This window comes from Pteronotus mesoamericanus, unplaced genomic scaffold, assembly GCF_021234165.1.
Source record: "Pteronotus mesoamericanus isolate MK-2021 breed Mesoamerican mustached bat unplaced genomic scaffold, CSHL_Meso_final scaffold_85, whole genome shotgun sequence".
NCBI lineage: Eukaryota > Metazoa > Chordata > Mammalia > Chiroptera > Mormoopidae > Pteronotus > Pteronotus mesoamericanus.
The window spans coordinates 42,819,682-42,839,265 of record NW_026555329.1 but is presented as its reverse complement, the minus strand read 5'-3'; the positions used below and the strand labels follow the sequence as shown (position 1 = coordinate 42,839,265).

The following is a 19,584-nucleotide window of genomic DNA, read 5'->3' as shown; positions in this document are numbered from 1 at the left end:
GTAGCCAAGCTGGGAGGGGTTAGGCTGAGGTGAGGAAGGCACCCACCTGGGGCACAAAATTTAAGGGTTGTGCCCCAAAGCACAGTAACATTTACCCTGGCTGGGTAGCTCATTTGGTTAGAGTGTCATCTTGATATGCGAGGTTGCAGGTTCAACCCTGGTCATGGCACATACAAGAAGTAACCAACGAATGTAAAAATAAGTGGAACAACAAATTGGTGTTTTGATTTTTTTCTCTTTCTAAAATCAATAAATAAAATTTAAGAAAAGATGAATAATATCCAATTTGATATTTAATTTAGTATTTTAAAAAATCAAAATGGCCCTGGACAGTGTGTCTCAGTTGGACAGGAGCATAACTGAAAGGTGCATGTTTGGGTGCACCTGGAGTTTTACATCTGAGATGAGTACCTCACTTGTCTTACCTTAGTATTGGTCCAGGCTGGGAGAATTCTACACAGAGATTCAGCCTTGCATAGGTGTGGAGATGTCTGTTAGAATTTACAATGACCACAAAGGGGTTATATGAATATACCTGTTTAAGGTAGCAGAATATACCATCCCAAAGTGTGCCACTGCAGCATGAGGATTTTTTGAGCTGAAGACAATTAAGAAAAGCAAATAGAAGAAAAGCTTTCCATCATCCCCCTATTTACCTAAAAGCAGAACATAAATTTGTAAAGGTGTCCCCCTTCCTCTCTCTACCAGGAAGGACGGAAATTAATTACTGGAGACAACTTTAGGTACTTATCTAGTCCACAGATGGCACCAGAAAAATCTGTAAAACAAGTCTTGCTAAAATTAACCCCATCTACTATTAGTTTCTCCAAATATTTGCCTTCCCACAATCTGCCACTCCTAGAAGCTCATAGTCCTTGTACTTTGTCTTATCACTTCTCTAGAAATGTATTGTTCTTTTGTAGCATGGTTTGAGATTGGGTACTGTGATCTTTCCAGCTTTGTTTTTCTTTCTCAAGATTGCTGACGCTATTCAGGGTCTTTTGTTGTTTCCTATAAATTTTCAGAATATTTGTTTTAGATGTGTGAAATATGCTATTGGTATTCTAATAGGAGTTGCATTGAATCTGTAGATTGCATTAGGTAGTATAGACATTTTAAAGATGCTAAGTCTTCCAATTCATGACTATGGTATATGCTTCCACCTATCACGTATTTGTATCTTCCTCAATTTCTTTCTTTAGTATCCTGTAATTTTCCAAGTACAGGTCTTCTACTTCCTTGGTTAGATTTATCCCTAGGCACTTTAGTTTTTTTTTCCTTTTCTGTTTTTCTGCAAGAGCATTACTAATTATCAGAGAGATGCAAATTAAAACCACAATGAAATGTCACCTTATACCTATCAGAAGGGCTATCATTAATAAATCAACAAACAACAAGTGCTGGTGAGGATGTAGAGAAAAGGGAACGCTTGTGTACTGCTGGTGGGAGTATAAATTGGTGCAACCACTGTGGAAAACAGTATGAAGTATAGAATTTCCTCAAAAAAAGGGAAATGGAAATACCTTTTGACCCAGCAATCCTACTTTTGGAAATATATCCAAAGAAGTCCAAAACACTAATTTGAAAGAATATATGCACCCCTGTGCTCACTGCAGCATTTTTTACAATAGCCAAGATCTTGAGACAGCCCAAGCGTTCATCGATAGATGAGTAGATAAAAAAAAATCTGTGGTACATTTACGTAATGGAACATTACTCAGTTGTGAAAAAGAAGGACATCTTACCTTCAGCAACAGCATGGATGGACCTGGAAATTATTATTCTAAGTTAAATAAGCCAGTCAGAGAAAGACAAATACTACATGATCTCACTTATATGTGAAATTTAATCAACAAAATAATTTAACAAACAGAATAGACACAGAAGCATAGATACACAGAACAGATTGACAGTTCTCAGAGGTGAAGGGGGTTGAGGGGCTGGGTGAAAAAATATGAAGGGATTAAGATACACACATACATATAGAACATAGCATAGACATAGGCAACTGTATGATAGCAAGGGAAAGAGGGCAGTGGGAAGGTAAGAAATGGGGCAAGGGAGATAAATGGGGACAGAAAGAGATTTGACTTTGGGTGGTAAATGCACAATGCAGTATGCAGATGATGTTTTATTGAGTTGTACACTTGAACATTGTATGGTCTTATTAACCAATGTCACCCTGTTAAACTTAATAAAATAAAAAAATAAATAAATAAAATAAAAATTTATTGCTCTTTTGTTAAAATACTACCTCAGCCCAAGTTTTAACCACTCCTTTCAAGTTACTCATCACTGAATACTCCCATGTGTACATGTGTTGCACATGTATACAAACTTCAGTTTCTCACTTGTTCATCTGTCTTTTCTTAGTCTAATTTACTGAGCTCCAGCCTGAGAATCTAGGATGATTAGAGGAAAATCATTTCTTTCTTCCCTTGCACTTGTTTTAGGGGTTTGTAACATAAAACTCTAAACAGAATGGAAGGAGTTCTATGAAGTATTTATTGAATAATTTTATCCCTTACCTTTATAGATAAAAATATTAGAGCCACAAAGCTTTGACTAACATCATGTTAAATTGATGTTAACATGACTAACATCATGTTAAATTATGACAAACTGCCGGGGAGAGAAGGGGTTGGCCCAAGACACTGGGCCTTTACTATAAAAAGGACCTATAATTGGAGACCATTTGCTTTAAAAAAGAATGAAAGTCATGTAGTTCTATGTCTATTTCTCATGGGTTTGGGCTTTTAGTTTTAAAAAGTGATCATGTACTACTCTCTATTATTCATCTACTTTGGAACTTAGTCCTGAAAGTTTCCTGGTATGAAAATGTCCCCAATGAGAAGGTCACTAAGGTGACTGTGCCTACTGCATAACAGAGGAGGAATTTAGGTGCAGTTTAGCCTTAGATGCCTGAGTGATAGCAATACCTTGACATTAGCAAATGTGTATAGTCAGGAATGATTTCACATTATCTCCCGAGCAACTTCACTCTGAGGAGATGCACATGCACCTCATTTCTCATACAAACACAGAGTTTTTCTCCCCTAGCTGCTTCCACTGAGCTCTCTCCCTTCTCTGTTATTTACTAAAATGCACAATACAACAAGAAAAAAGAAAGATTATCTTGCTTACTGCCATGCAAGACGGAATGCGGAAGGCCAAGGTTAAATGTAGCATTTGGTTTCTTAAGCTTCTCTAATGTATAGGTGTGGAAAAGCAATCTGGGACCACAGCTTATAGTGGTGACTCTCTGAGGATAAAAACTTGACTTTAATTTGGACTCCCTGGCTAAGATAAAATCCGCCTGTGCTATCACTATCCCACTTATGTTTGTCCCCACTCTGTTTCCACTCTGACATCCAGCTGAGTGGGAAGAAATTAACGTGACCTTGAAGAATACTCACAGAATCTTTAAGACCACTGGGTTTTCATTATCCAGTAAAATCCTAGAGGGCTGCTAACATTTAGATCATAGACTCGTGGGTCTGAAAAGGATTTTAAAAATCATATACCCTACATATTTAACAGATTAACAAAGTCCAGAGAACCAATGTGACTTGTCCAAACTTGTAAGCTAATTGGAAGCAGGGTCAGAACTAGAATGAGGCCTCAGACCCTCAAGCTCCCTCTTCCCATGTGACCATGACCATGTCCTCAAATCATGTCCTCTTCATCCCCAGGTCACCCAGGAAGGAATAAGCACATATTAGGGCTTTTACAGTGTTTGGAATTTCTCTAGTGCAAATGAAAACACCCAAGGAACAGTCTGAAGAAAAGTTACTTCAAAGGTCATAGAAAGGAGGTATTTATTTCAACATTATTGTACTTATGAGGTCTTTATCCAGATCAAAATTATATACTAAAATTAAAATTTTACATTATTTTATTACCAGGAGTAATTAGGACATATTCCACTCCCACCAAAGTTTGTTGCTTCCATTTATGATTCTGATCTGCTTCTACCCCAAACGCTCTGGTTTTAGATTCTGGCACAGCCAGTGTCTGGATAAACTACAGCAAAAATAGGAGTATCAGTTGATAACCATCCTGGAAACTGAAGTTAAATTCAGCTTCCAGATGTACTTGTTTGTCCCACACACTGTTTTCAAAATTTGACTTTGGGTTTTACTATACCCAAGTCTACTTAGTTATACTGGTTGCCTGGCCCCTAAAAATATTTGTGTTTATGATCCATGTTCAGAGCTTGTTTCCAAACATGGATGGGGTAGGCAGGTATTGAGTCTCAAAGGAGAATCTAAAGACAGACCTCTATTCTGGCCTACTAGCCCTCGTATAACCCTGAATGATCAAAATTAGTGAATGAAATTAGTTCCCTATCTGGGCTTCTCTGAAGTGATAATACTTCAGACTCCTATCTGTCTTGAAACAACAACTTGGTTTTGTAAATGTAATCTATTTCATGGAATTGAGTTAAAGACTGAAAAAAAAATTTGCAATATTATGGGAGAACCTGACAAGAACTATTTGGAGAATTTTAGTCTAGAGTATTACCGCTTGCCGACACTATTAATTTTTTTTTTCATCTCAAAAAATGACCTCACCTAAATATACCTACACGAGCCACTTCCATATATTATTTTTCTCTGAAGACATGACAACATCTGTACAGTCATAGAAATATTATCTTTCAATTTGTTTAACAAAAAAAAAAAAAAACTGGGTTACTGGCCTTCCTTGATAATCTAAACTGCATAGTACTAAATATCTCTCAGGAAAATTTTGAATAATAAAAGAAAAAGATATGCCCTGGCTGGTGTGACTCAGTAGATTGAGCACCGGCCTGCAAACCAAAGGGTGGCTGGTTATATTCCTAGTCAGGGCACATGCCTGGGTTGCCGGCAGGTTTCCCAGTAGTGGGTGCGCAAGAGGCAAGCACACATTGATGTTTCTCTTCCTCTCTTTCTCCCTCCTTTTCTCTCTCTCTAAAAGTAAATAAATAAAATCTTTTTTAAAAAAAGATAAAACCCACATGAAAATAAAAACATTTTAAATAGAATTTAATCTGTTATGTATGAATTAAGTTAATCTTTATTCCCTTAAAAGTCTTCAAACAAAAAACACTTTATTCTAGTTCATAAAGATCATTACCTTTGCAGTTCTCCTTAAATAGCTTTCTTTTTTAAAAGTTCAAATATCCCATGTTTCACAAACTCAAAAACCCTTCAGATAGTGTAGAAAAAAACCAAATATTTCAAAATCATGGAATTCTCCATTTCCTTTATGTGCCTATAGTAAAGAAAAAACTCCTCTTATTCCTCCTGATATAACTCCTGATATTCCTCCTGATATATTCAAAATTAGTTCCTTATCTACTTGATAATACTTTAAAAGTTTACCAAATCCCTCTTTTGGTTGTTACTCATTAGATCCACAGAAGAAGTTAGAGTATTATCTTAACAGTGTATTTATTAAGTTTATAAGTCAAAACTCAAAAAGTAAAAATTTAGAATATTCTCTCTGGATTATGAAGATAGAATTGTGGCTCTGAGCCTTCATTTGTTGGAAAAACAAAACAAAACAGTCCTTAGATTTCCACATGACAAATTCTCCTAATACAACTTATTTCCCTGAGGCTGTGTGGTCACCTCATCTATAGTCCTGTCCACAGCCATTCAAATGGGTTGTCTTCACTTGGCTTTCACTGGCCAAAAGAGATTTATAAGCTGAAAGTGTTGAGAAGGCTGATGTCCACAGAACTCAAAGCTTTCACTCAGCTGTAAGGACTACTGGACTATATACAACAACTGAAGACAAAGCTAAGTAATCTCCCTCAGAGTGGGACAGGTTTTTTTGTTTTTTATTTTTTTTGTAATTTCACTTATTTTGATGACTTGGAAAGAAGTGTGTAATCACATGCTGCACAGGTACTTGTACTTCAACTGCTCTTAAAAAACATTAAACTCATTCTTTGAGACAATAGAATTGAATTCCAAATGTTGAAAACATTACGATTGTTGTAATCATGCATCTTGTAAATTTGATGATATCTAGTGTCTTGGTAGATGCCAAGCATACACTGAAGACTTTTTAAGTCTGTCATTTCAGTCCCATGTCAATGGTATTATGTTGTCTTATATTTGTGATATTAAAAAAAATACATCTTCAAACCCAACTCAGGAAAATGTTCACGTTGAAAGTAGACATGACCCAAGTGCCAGGGAAAACACAATTACTTATCTCATCCAAATGTTTTCATTTCTAGGAAAACTTTGGGCCACTACTGAGAATCCAATTGGGTTCATAGGAAAAAAGTTGGGTCTAAAATAACAAACATAACAAACAAAATTGGTTCTAAAATACTAAGTCTCTTATCTACTTGCCTTTCTGTTTGTGTACCAATTTATTGTGATTTTGTATACTTTACTATTTTGTCCCTAAGAGTGCAATTGCTATTGTCATCCTAAGGTAGGGAGGTCTGCGTGCCCCACCCCCGAGAAGAGGGGATGTTGGCATTTGAAACAGCTGCATGGGCTGCTCACTCTCTGGGACTGCCACTCCACTACAAATGGGCTAGATCACATGAGATCTCAGTGGGGAAACATCATTATGTGAGTCTAAAACTGAGCTGTTAATTTCTGGATCTGATGTGTTGATATCACAGTCATTATGTTTTGAAGCCAGTTTATTTTAAAGGCCTATAAGTTAAGAATGGTTATATAGTTATATATAGTCCTGAATGCTCCTGTTGCTCCTCAATGATAATAGATTGAAGATGAGTTTTCACGATTAGCTTGAAATATCTATTTTGCATGCCCTTAATCTTCACAGTAATAAAGTATGTATTTTGCTATGTATAGCACACACCCATGTTTTTGTTTTCATTATACACAGGATTATTATACTCATGGCATGCAATCATTATACCTATGTATAATACATATCCTTATTTTTCCCCCAAAAATTGGGCAAAAAATATGCATTATACATGGCAAAATATGGTAAATATACAGAAGCCTTACTATTTTTTATAATCTTTGTAATGCAAATTTGTGGAGGTTCTGGGCATGAATGTAGAGTACTTGTTAGTCCATGGAGTGATGGTTGGAATCTGGGACATAAGACTGGGGCTAAATTTCCTTACCCTCCTAACCCCAGAGAGTCTTTAGAAAAATAGGAACAAAAGAGCACAAAGTACTTAAGGTAAGACACTGTTGTATTCATAATATAGAGAAATAACCACCATGCCTCATGGACAGGAGATACAGTTCTCCGCGGGGCTACAAAACTGTGCTAGTAATAATTTTAATTGGATGCTATCTTTGCTGCCTTCAAAAAGTATCATAAAATGGAATTATTACAGGCTACAAGTGCACTTACAGTGCTGGCCTCTCACAGGAGGAAACAGATAACATTTATCCTTTGGAGGGTAACATCAAATGGGGTATTTGTTTCCTTCACATGCATCCCCAGTTGCCTGCTGTTTGCTCCTTCTTCCTTATGTCTAAGAGATCAATTTGAATTAGATGCTGCAGAACTGGATGCTAAGTTTTGCTGGCCTTCTGCCTTTGGGGATAGTACAACCCCATGGAAAGGTCCTCTGTGCTTAGGGGCCGGGGCGGGGAGCATACCTGCAAAGGATTGGGTGGCGTGAGCGGCGACGGAAGGCTGTGTCCTGGAGACTGACTGGGTTTCTGAGGGGGGCTTGCACTCTGCTGAGTTGGAGACGGTTGGTTCTGGTGTTGGAGGTGGGGGTGGGATTGAGGCTGCTGGGGCTGCGACGGCGGAGCTGGCTGCTGCTGGGGCTGGGCGGGCTGGGGCTGGGCGGGCTGGGACTGCGGGGGCGCCTGCGGGGCTGGCTGCGGGTGGCTGCCTGGCAGTGGAGGGGGCGGCTGCTGCTGCTGGAGTTGTTGGAGCTGCTGGAGCTGCTGGAGCTGGGAGTTCAGGGATGAGGTAGCTACAAAGAAAGAAAGAAACGTGGAGGTGAAACAAACACCACAAAACATCTTGCTGTGTGTCTTTGGCTGCTTGTCCTGTGTGAGCTGAGAAGGCTGTCTTTTAGAAAAACTTTACCCTCTTACTCTGAGGCTCTTTGGTATGTAAAAGGCCTGTGGGGCACTTGGGGAAAGAGTCACTTCTTGGGAAAATTTTAAAACTTGAGAAGGATGTACCATATCAAGGTGTTACTTTGAAAGGCACTGAGCAGTGCAAGCCAAGGGGATGAACTAGAAATGGAGGTCATGTTTAAGTACTTTCTCTCCTCCTTTCCACAATGCTTGGGAAATACACTTATGCTTTCAAGATTTGATTTAGGTTAAAGTTCAGCCACTTTAATTCTTTTGGTAAAGGCTTGACTGGGGTTAAGAACAGAAAACTAAAGAGTTTGTAGTCTTTTCATCATCATTGCCATTAATCATGTCATTTTCATTTGCTACTTTAGACCTCTGCCAATTTGCTTAGACATGCTCGTTACAAGTTTATATGGTTTATTTTTTAAATTTAAAGGTAGCACATGCTTCTATGTTTAGCAGAGTAAAAATCGTGAGCCTGATTTTTTTTGCCTGCCGATCAAAGACACAGAGATCCCCCAACCTGGGAGGATTACAGTAGGTGAATGGGAACTTTACACTGTGGTGGCTAGACACATTCGCACCTCAAGGACACACAAGGAACTGAGAGAATGAAATCATCTTTCAAGATTTTCTTGTTATATGAAAGTAGGAGTTGGTGGGACAAATGTGCTCTCTACACAGAACACCCTAAATTTGTTCTCAGATGCCCATCTACCGTTGAACAGTTTCTGAAGCAGGGAGGCATTTTGGCTTGGCCAAAGAATGGTCTAGAGAGAATTACTGATACAAGTTTACTCCCTTCTCTTCCTGAATCTCAGTCTAAAAGCTTTCCACAAAAGCTACAAATAACTATAAGGATCAATGTTGAACACATGGGCCTGCAATGTTTTCCTGTTCCTCCCTTACCTAGAATTTGTAAAGATTTCCAAAGGTAATAACCTCTGTTTGCAACATTAAACTATTCACTGTTTTTAAAAATTGCTCCTTAAAAAAACCTAGTGATTCTGTAAAGTGACATATCACATACCTGCCCTTGCACAGATATGTTCTTGTATGTTGACCCATATGTTGAGAACACCTAGAGAACTTTTTCTGTATGGCAATCAACCAGTGACTGACTATCTTTGTAAAGTTAAGAATCATTTTGTAAAATTTATTGAATAACAGCTAGGCACTAGTACTGTGCCAGATAACACATAGTATTTAAAAAGGAGATATAGTCCTGCATTTTAGGAGTTTATAATTTATTTGTGGAGATACAATAAACTTAGAAGAAGTTTATTGATCAGGCATGGAGGTAACTTGTTACAGAGTCCTGCTAATGACAGATGATGCTTGACACATATCAGATAATCAACTAAGTGGTCAACAGTGTGGAAACTAACCAAATGGCCAAGAGAAGATATTTCAGGCTTGAAGAAACATCCAGAAGCCAGCATGGCTCAGGTGATATTTCTGAAGGACAGTCTGGAGAATGGACTACCTGGAACAGAGGCTTGGAAAGTTTTGAATGACTTTAGATCTTACAGAAGGTAAGGAACCTACCTTGTGAAAATGATGGGAAGATGGATCACTCCCAGTTAACCCCTGGTGTAAGTCAGATTTTAAATATAGACTCAGGTTTGTTTAAAGTAAGGCAGAGCTGTGATGGTGAAATGATAGGTTGACAGTTCTGAGGGACACCAAATACCTATTCTGTACTCTCAGATACCATGTGTAGGGCTTCCGTGTTGGACCACTGGGATGGCAAGTTCTCAGTGGGTCAATAAATTACTCTAGGTCTGCTCAAATGTTCAGTGTGGTGTGTGTCCTTCCTTGCCTGTAAACCCAGAGTGCTTTGGAACTCTAGAAGTTGGGGTGATGTGCATGAGAAAGGCTGGACAATACCCAGTCACTACAGACTCTCTGAACTTCCTACTCAATTTTGCTGCAAACATAAAATTGGTCTAAGAAATAAAGTCTATATAGTAAAAATAACCAGTCATCATCCCATTTATTGGGACTTGAAGAGTATGGTCTGGTTTTGTCATTCTCCTCCCTTCCCCAGCTCCTATTGTATAAAATTCCATTTTACTGAAGATCTGGGAGGCCTGCTCAATCCTTACCTCCCAGAATTTCCTACAGTCTGGAGGATCCTGGGGAAATGGGGCTGGATGTCTCCTTTGGGTGGACTTATACACTTTGGGAAAGTGATTACATCTGGCCTCTTGCCTGTTTCAAGCCAACCCTTCCCTGATATCTTTTAGGGCACATATGTCAGTGCTTATTTTTATGGTTGACTTAAATACCATCCTGTTTCATTTTGGTGAGAAGAGCATTTATCCAAATCAGCATTTAGAAACAGGAAAGGCTGGAGAATATTGGCAGATAGATATTGACAGACGGGTAGGTGCAGTAGACCCTAACTTACTAATGAGACATGATCTCAAATTTGTCCTTAGTCCATTATGTTGGTGAGTTCACATTGGCTATTTCTTTCCCATGACCTGCAGCTTGCCTGGAAATGCATAAACTAAACTTCTGCATTACATAAACTAATTTGGCTTCTGAAAGTAAAAAATCATGGACAATATAGTATGTTCAGGTATATCCTGGATGCAAAGAGAAGCACGAGGGATTGTGCAACAATGTAATGTAACACTTGCCTAAAAAATGCCAAAGCCACCTACACAAAAGTATGAAAACAAAAGTTTTAAAAAATATTAAAATATGAAGCTTCTAAATGGCTAATTGTATAAAGCATCCTGAGATAGGGACACAAGTTAGGAAGGTTCAAGAACATATTTGAACTATAGGGAATGTTTGCAGCTAAAATGACAATTTTGGGGGGGATGTAAAACTCTGATCTTACTTATGAAAGATTAAAAGGTTTAATTTCTTCTGTGGTATTTAATTTTTTATGATTATGTCCTCTACGTCTGGTTACTCTGTTATACTGTCCAATGTTAAATATAAAAGTTAACTACAATAACAGTTTCTATGAAAAAAAGAGATGCACAGAAATTTACATTAGGTCATTTAATAATTTTAAAACCTACAATTTTGAGAGAGAAACATGGGACAAAATTCCATCATACACTGAATTTCCTAGAGAGAAGGGAGCACTGTGGAAGACCAGTCGTTTGAAATTTCCCAAATAAATAATTTAATGACAAAGGATTAGCCAAGAATTCTTCATTTCTCCATTTGTTCAGTTTCTTTATATACATTATAAATTAGGGAAAAAATCTTATTTTGAATTTTTGTTAAAGACTTCCTCAGGAATCCACACATGTAAATAGAGCACACCCATAGAAGTATGAGAATTATATTGAATGGGACTCACATAAGACTACTTCCAAGTCAGGAAAGTGGAAAGTAAAAGCATATCATATAACCATATATGAAGTGCAAGACCATGAAAGATTCTGGGGAAATACAAATGTGTCTTTCACTTAGCAAGCTATTTGAAACACCTTTGGATTCACAGAAAGCAAAATAGTGCTCAAATGCTAAAGAAAGTGTGATTCTTAACAACATTCTCACGTTTGTTAACACAAAGTATAACATGCTATTATTGTCACTCTAGTAGAGATCTCAATGTCAGCATTTCTTGGACTTTCCAGGTTAAGGCATATGTGGGCATGGTTGACAAACTGGGTTTGGGTTTGAGAATCTGTTGGAAGGAGTAGAAACTATTATTCATGGCTGATGTTTACACACTCCTGGGCATGTCTGGGAACTAGAGTAGCTTCATAGAAATATGTTTACAGAGGGGCTAAGTCTTATGCTAAGGAGGAGAGAAGTGGGGGCAGGGGGCTTATCATTTAAAGGGACTAGGAGTCTTGATAAGGGCATTGTAGTAATGGCTATTCAAACCCACACTTAGCCCAGTTGTCTGGTGCAAGCCTGGTCCTAGGGAGAGAAAACACAGAGCAAAATAAAAAAAGGAAACCTGGAAAATGTGATGCTAACTGTAAGAAGCCAGATGCCAAAAGCCTCATATTGGATAATTCTACTTATATGAAATATGCAGAATAGGTGAACCTGTAGAGATGGAAAACAAGTTAGTGACTAACTGGTACAAAGGTTTCCCATTGGAGTGATAAAAAAGCTCTGGAGCTAGATAGTGGTGGTGGTTGGACGTTATGAATGTACTTAATGCCACTGAATTGTGCGCTTTAAAGTGGTGAAAATGGGAAATTTTATGCCATGTGTATTTTACTTTAAAAATAACAATGGTTGCTTCTCTATATTCATGCACCAGAGACCAAGCCATACTGCTTTGGGACATCTCACATGGCTGAAACCTTCCACATGGCTGGGTCGCCCAGAGGGCTAAGGATAGCCACCAGCAGGCAGTGTACCTGGTGAAGCAGAAAGAGACATGGGCAGGGCTGCTAGATGCTGGGTAGCACAAGAAGGAAAACACTATACTTGCTGGAGAGACACAGGTCTGACAGAGAAGAGCAATGGTATTACTCTCAAAAGGGACCATGGACTCATACTTGAGCACATGCAAGGCACCTCTTGTTTTTTCTAGAAATGATGGAGAAGTCTTAGAACCTGGACACTGTGAGCAGGCAGAGAATAGTGATGACACAGGGCAGCAGCAGCCCTGTGCTCAGGCTTGGTGATATTTTGAGGAAAGTAACAGAGTAGGGCCTCAGCTTACATTGTCCACAGAACTTTGTGACATGTTGCCTCTAGAGCTGGGTGGCAGCTACGAGTTTTTCAGATGGATTTATTCTTAATGGGAGGCCAGTCTTAATAATCACTGGGCTCATGGGCCACCAAAAAAGAAAGCTGTGCTCCTGGATGTAGCGTTTGCCTCCGTAATTCTATTTTATTGTTCACTTTTGTTGCCCCCTAGGATCTCTAGAAGAAGAAAGTTAGAATATGGAACAACCTAGCCAGAGGGATTTGAGATAGCAAAATCGGACATCTGTAAATCCCCAGCCTGAGAAAAAAACATGTAAGGTAGCTGAAGTGAGGGTCCAGGTCGGGAACCCTTTCTGTTGTCCCCACAATGGCATCCCCAGCCTGCACTGGCATACAGAAGCTTTGCAGAGTAGATGGAAAATGGCAGGTTGGGGACTTGGGATTTTCAAAAAGTGCAGAAGGCGAAAACTTTCTGGGAAATTTGTCTTTATTTTTGGCAACAATGTCAAAAATAAGCAAAACAGCTCCATCTCAAAGATTATGATATATAACTCTCTCACATCATTTCAGTGTTTTCAGTTCCAGAAATAGTGCTACAGATATCTTTAGTCTGTCAATTGTATTTAAGACAGAGATCTAAATATCTCTTGAGATGTCAGAGGAAAACAGAAAGAAAAATTCTTTCAATTAAAACATCCCCACACATTTCTACATATTGCCGGAATCACCTATGCTTCTTTCTGAGATCAGTTGTTTTCAGCAAGTCCAGCAGTGCATCTCAAATTGTGGACCAGAATTGTCTGGGGCACTAGTTAGAAACTGTGTCCTAGAGAGTAGAACAAAATCTGCTTTCTAAAGACCCAACCCAGGGAAGGAGGAACCATAGCCATTGGAGCTCCTAGCAACTCCAATAGGAGGAGCAGAACGAGTGGTTCTCCTTTGGCCTTCACCAAGAGCCATCTTGCTTATCCATCTCCATAACTTTGAGAATAGGTCTTTCAAAAAAATGAATATGTCCTTTTATTACATACAGGGTCTGGCAGAAGTAAGGCTTACTTGAGTGTAATTGATAGGGTAATAATATGGATGTAATAATTTATAGTTTTAATTTGAACATTTCACCTAAAATGTCATATGGTGTGCTTGAGTGTGATACTGGTATGTTACAGAATTACATGCTTATAATTTTATAATAAAAAGGGCATTATTTGTGCTAAATCCTATATGTTATATATATATGATTATATAATATATATGAGGTCTGTCCAGAAAAAGTCCAGCCATTATTAATAGAATCAGAATTGTTTGTATGGATTGATGTAACCTGGCAGCCAAAGAGAATGGACCAGAATGCATGTGCTTGAACAATGACAACTTCACTGTACTAGTCAGTGGGGGCAGTAGACATTGTTGAGTGAGCATGTGTACTGTGTGGCTGCTGCATTCAAATTGACTGAGTGAGTAAAGCAACATATTTGAATCAAATTTTGCATTAAGTTTAACATTCTTCTGTGGAAACTATTTGGGTGATTCAGAAGGCCACAGCTATGGGCGGCTGGTGACTGGCAGTACATCACGACAACATGCTTGCTCATGCATCACATCTTGTGCAGAGTTTTTTGTTGAAACATCAAATCACCTCGGTGACTCAGTCCCCCTCCAGCCCAGATTTGGCACCCGGCAACTTCTGGCCTTTCCCAAAACTAAAATTACCTTTGAAAGGGAAGATATTTCAGACCATTAATGAGATTCAGGAAAATATGACAAGGCAATTGACGGAAATTGGAACAACTGTTTGAGGTCCCAAGGTGCCTACTTTGAAGGGGACTGAGGTATCATTGTTCTATGTACAATGTTTCTTGTATCTTGCATCTTCTTCAATAAATGTCTCTATTTTTCATATTGCATGGATAGACCTCATATGATATATGTATATATATTATACTATATATATTACACACACACACACACACACACACAATCATCACTGGTTTGAAAGAAGAGAAAGCAGACACCTGCAAATCTTCCAGAGTTTTTTAGCACCTTTTTTTTTTAGATATTAGGACAATTTGTCATGCACTTCTGTCTTTACTAACATTTGGGAGAGCACTCTTTTTAGAGTATCTTAAATCTGAAACATAATGTTATCTCTTAGTTGCCCCACTAAATAGGAAGATGAAAAAATGAAGGACAAATGCCCACTGTAAAGGAAAGGGAAGAAGTAGTGTCATGGACCACTCAAAGGGGAGCAATACCCACCCAGCAATGACTCAGGGAAGTTGAGGAGCCAGAGGTGGCAAGTCTCTCCTGAATTCTGAGGGGCATTTGCTCAGGCCTTTCTACAAAACAACTGACCTTCTACCATCTCCACCTGCAGAATGGCCTGTAGCTAGGCCTAAACTCTTGGGAAAATAATGGGAAAGCTCATCTCTAGAGAAATTTTAAAAACTGTCTGGGGAAGAATTAAGATTTCTAATGTGGATGTGCACATCCCAACAGAAAGTCTTTCTCTTCTGACTCAACCTAAGAAAGCCAATCTGTTTGCTATCTCACCCCAATACTCCAAGCTCCCAATAACTCCTTCAAGTCCTTAGGAATTCCTCCAATTTCCTACTGAGTACAGACTGACATGAAATAAGAAAGGTCACACCCTGATATTTCCCCATGGAAATACAGAACCCCAAAAATAAAGATTTTTTAAAATCTTAAAAGACTTCAGAGAGACAAATAAAAGGCCACCTACAAACGTAAATCAAACTGGCATCATACTTCTCATTAGCAAAACTACATAGCTAAAATCAGTGGAGCAATGCCTTCAAATTTCTGAAAGAAAAGATCCCAGCCAGGAATTCTATTGCTGGCTCAACTATCTATCAGCAGCAAAAGCAGAGAAGGCCCATTTTGGAACATACAAAGATTTAACAATCTTATCTTTACATACTTTTTCTTAGGAAATTGAGTAGGTACTTCAGCAAAATAAGGTGGTACACCAAGAAAGAGGAATATTTAAAATTCAAAAAGCAGTGTATGTCATCCAGGAGAGCAATACAAGAGACACTGTGACAGCTTGCCAGAGTTTTAGAGATCACCCAATCTAGACTTCAGGATAAAGACAAAGCTCTAGATAAAATATGTCCAGAAAAAGGGAATTCTATAGAGATAAAATATTTTGACTTTTGGAAGGATTTGAGGACATGGAAAAAAGAAAACTAGAAACTACAGGAAAAGCAAAGCTGTTGGGAAAGCCACAACCTAGAAATGAAACAACTGTTCCAAATTAGAACAAGTTATTGAGCTCCAAGAAGAAAAAGTGAATGGACTCAATACCACAGAAAAATGAGAAAATAGGAACTTCAGGTCAAGATCGCTGAATAGGTAAACACATTACTGGCTTCCTCCCATGACCACTTAAAAATTACAACTAAACTGCAGAACAACCATTACCGAAAACTGCCTGAAGTCTAGCTGAACAAAAGTACTATGACTAAGGATATACAGAAGAAACCACATTGAGATTGGTAGGAGGGTAGGAGTAACAGAATGACCTGGCCCCACACCTATGTGTAGTGGTTAAGAAATGGTAGGAAACAGGAGCGATATCTTGGCAGCAGAAGTCCCCCCCGACCAAGGATCAAGGAGGTCCTAACCCCTATCAGTCTCCTCAATCCAGGGTTTTTTGGCTATGAAAACCAGTAGTATTGTGGCTGAGTGAGACTGAGGGCTTCTGGAGTCCCAAGCAAAGGCCTGCACATGGACTTACTTATTGATGGACTCACTCACTCTGTGCTGCAGTGCTGGGTCAGAGCTTGAAAGGCATCAGGGACATACAGGGAGGAACTGAATAATCTGGCTTCATGGGGAGGGCTAGAGGGATAGCTTTTTCCCAGACAGAAGCACTGGCAGAAGCCATTGTTCCTTTTCTAAGCTTCTCACTTCAGGCCCAGGCAGGCACTATATCTGAGTTTCCATCAACTTGGATCACAAAGTTTGCTTCACCCTGGTGATTCCCTGAGACTGCCCCACCCAACTTTAAGGTCCACCCAAGATGCTTCCAGTGGCATTTCCACAGAAATGGCCTGTCTTGGCTTATCCTGTGAACTTTTTAAAAATCTCTCAAAGGTTCACAAACCTCAAACAAGCAGCACTCGCCTCAGCATGCCTCATATCTCTTGTTAAATAGCCCCAACTCCAGGACTAGAGGCAGCTTACCTCAGTTCACTGCTTAGCTTCTCCCAGGCACCCTCCATGCCCAGCAAAAGTGGCAACCATCTGCAGATAACTTTGTAGCTCATGCCAGCTGCCTCTGGGCAGGGCATAGACAGCAGTTGACCTTGGTCTGAACCTTTCGAGAAGTCCCAGAACCAACATACTTGGTGGCCAACTTCATACCACACAAGAGCACCACTCAACCACCTTGACAAATGACAAGATCAAAGGAAAGACTTGGTAGGCACCAGAGCTCCACTAAAGCAAATCCTGCTACATAGGGTAAGCCCCTGCATAGCAGCACCTACACTGTAGTCGCGGCCACCCTTATGACCAATCAGCCTAAGGGTCAATACCTCCAAACAGCAATAAAGGCTCACTGTAACAGGAGGACACACACACACACACACACACACACACACACACACAATACACACAAGGGACACACCTGAAGCACCTGACTCAGGTGACCAGGGACACTGCACTATTAGGCCACTCCATCAAGACTAGGAGATATAACAGCTTTACCTAATACATAGAAACAAACTAAGGGAAGCAGCCAAAATAGACCAAAAATCATGATCAAAATGAAAGAACGGGAGAAACCTCTAGAAGAGCTAAATGAAATGAAAGAAAGCATTCTACCTGATACAGAGTTCAAAACAATGGTTGTAAGGATGCTTAAGGAATTAGTAAGAATCTCAGCATAGAAAAAGACATAGAAACCATAAAAAAGTCAGAAATGAAAAATACTATAACTGAAATGAAGAATACATTAGAGGGAATCCATAATAGTGTAGATGGAACAGAGGCTCGAATCAGTGAGTTGGTAGATAAGGGAGCCGAAAACACCCAATCAGAACAATAAAGAGAAAAAAAACCAAAAATAATGAGGATAGTTTAAGGGGCCTTTGGGATAACATTAAGGATATAAACATCCATGTCATAGGGGTACCAGTATTAGAGAGAGAAAGAGCAAGGAGTTGAAATCTATTTGAAGTAATAATGACAACACACTTTCTTAACCTAGAAAAAGAAATAGACATACAAGCTCAGAAAGTGCAGAAAATCCCAATCAAGATAAACCCAAACAGGCCCACACCTAGACACATCACAATTAAAGTGCCAAAGATTAAAGACTTGCTTAAAAGCAGCAAGAGAAAAACCGTTCATTACCTCCAAGGGAGCTCCTGCAGAACTGTCAGTTGATTTCTCAACAGCAACTTTGCAAGCTAGAAGGAATTGACATTAAATATTCAAAGTGATGAAAAGCAAGGGCCTGCAACCAAGAGTAATCTACCCAGAAAAGCTGTCATTTAGAATAGAAGGACAGATAAAGAGCTTCCCAGACAAGAAAAAACTAAGGAACATAACCACAAAACCAGAATTACATGAAATGTAAAAAAGGACTTCTCTAAGAAGAAGGGGAAAAAGAGGAGACTTCAAGATGGTGGAGAAGTGAGTGGAAGTCATACTGACCTCCTCCCCGGACCAACCTGGGATTACGAAATTGTGGAGAAATCACCTGGAAAACAAAGTACAATAGCAAGAGAGGAGCCTGATAACCTCGGACAAACAGAGGAATCAACTTTAGCACAACTTAACTGGTAAGGAGTGTGGTAGTGGCTTGAGAAGGTGGACTGGGTGCCCAAGGGCAGCAGCACCAGAGGGATATTGAAACAGCCAGTTGGATCTCCCTGAGAAAAGCAGGGTCTAAACCATAAGTGAGGATCTCCAGCCTACAGCACCAGAGCTCAAAAAGCACACAGATAACAGCCAGCTGTGAAAAGCAGGGGGGTTGTTCTCTGCCAGAGACAGGAGGCTGGAGATGCAAAGAGCTGTTTAAAGGGCCAATGAATAAATTTTTATTTGCAACCACATACCCTGGGCTCTGGTGGAGGTGGGGGCAGGGTAGGCTGGAACCGCCTGAGGAGAGACTGGGGAAGGAGGCTTTAGGGAAAGTGGATGGTGGGATCCCAATGCTGACTCACCCCCCATGCCACAGCTGCCATCTTGGTCAGGTAGACCACTCCCCTAAGTTGCAGCAGCATGAGAGGACACAATAGTCCTGCCCACAGGAGGAACTCTGCCCAGCCCTCACTGCTGAGGGCAGAATGACTACATTAACAACTGAAGGAGACAGACACAGACAGTAGATTCTGGAAGTCTCTGGAAGACTGCCTAAGGTCAGATGGAGTCAATAGCTGACATCATCAGAGGCAGATCCAGAAAGAAAGAAAGAAAAAAAAGCAGTCTATGACCACAGAAGTTCACGCCACAAAGTCAGAAAGTCAATACAGAGCAATTTAAGAAGTAGAAGCAAAAAAGAAGAGTCTCACAAATAATGGGAAGACAAAGAAACACCCCCTCCCCCCGTCGAAGAGAAAGGAGGAATCCCCAGGAAGAGAACTCAATGAAATAGAGGCAAGTAAACTATCAGATATTGAGTTCCACACAACTGTTCTAAGGAAGCTCAATGAGCTCAGTGAGCTCAAAGAGAATGACCAAAAACTACAGGGAAACTATGAGGAACTTATTGCAAACTACCTCAGCATGAAAAAGGACATAGAAACTATAAATAAGAGGCAAGAGGAAATGAAGGAGACAATTTCTGAATTGAAGAACATGGTAGAAGGAATCAAAAGCAGGCTAGATCAAGCAGAGGATCAAATCAGTGAGCTGGAGGAAAAAGTAC

The 19,584-nt window shown here is 39.6% G+C and overlaps 1 protein-coding gene across 1 annotated transcript in view; it reads right to left on the bottom strand.

Moving 5' to 3' along the window:
- The window catches only part of POU6F2 (POU class 6 homeobox 2), a 514,892-nt gene that overhangs the window by 118,265 nt on the left and 377,043 nt on the right, over positions 1-19,584 (bottom strand). The window contains exon 5 of the mRNA XM_054564576.1: positions 7,602-7,927. Coding sequence (XP_054420551.1) covers positions 7,602-7,927 — 326 coding nt within the window. The remainder of the gene's footprint in view (positions 1-7,601; positions 7,928-19,584) is intronic.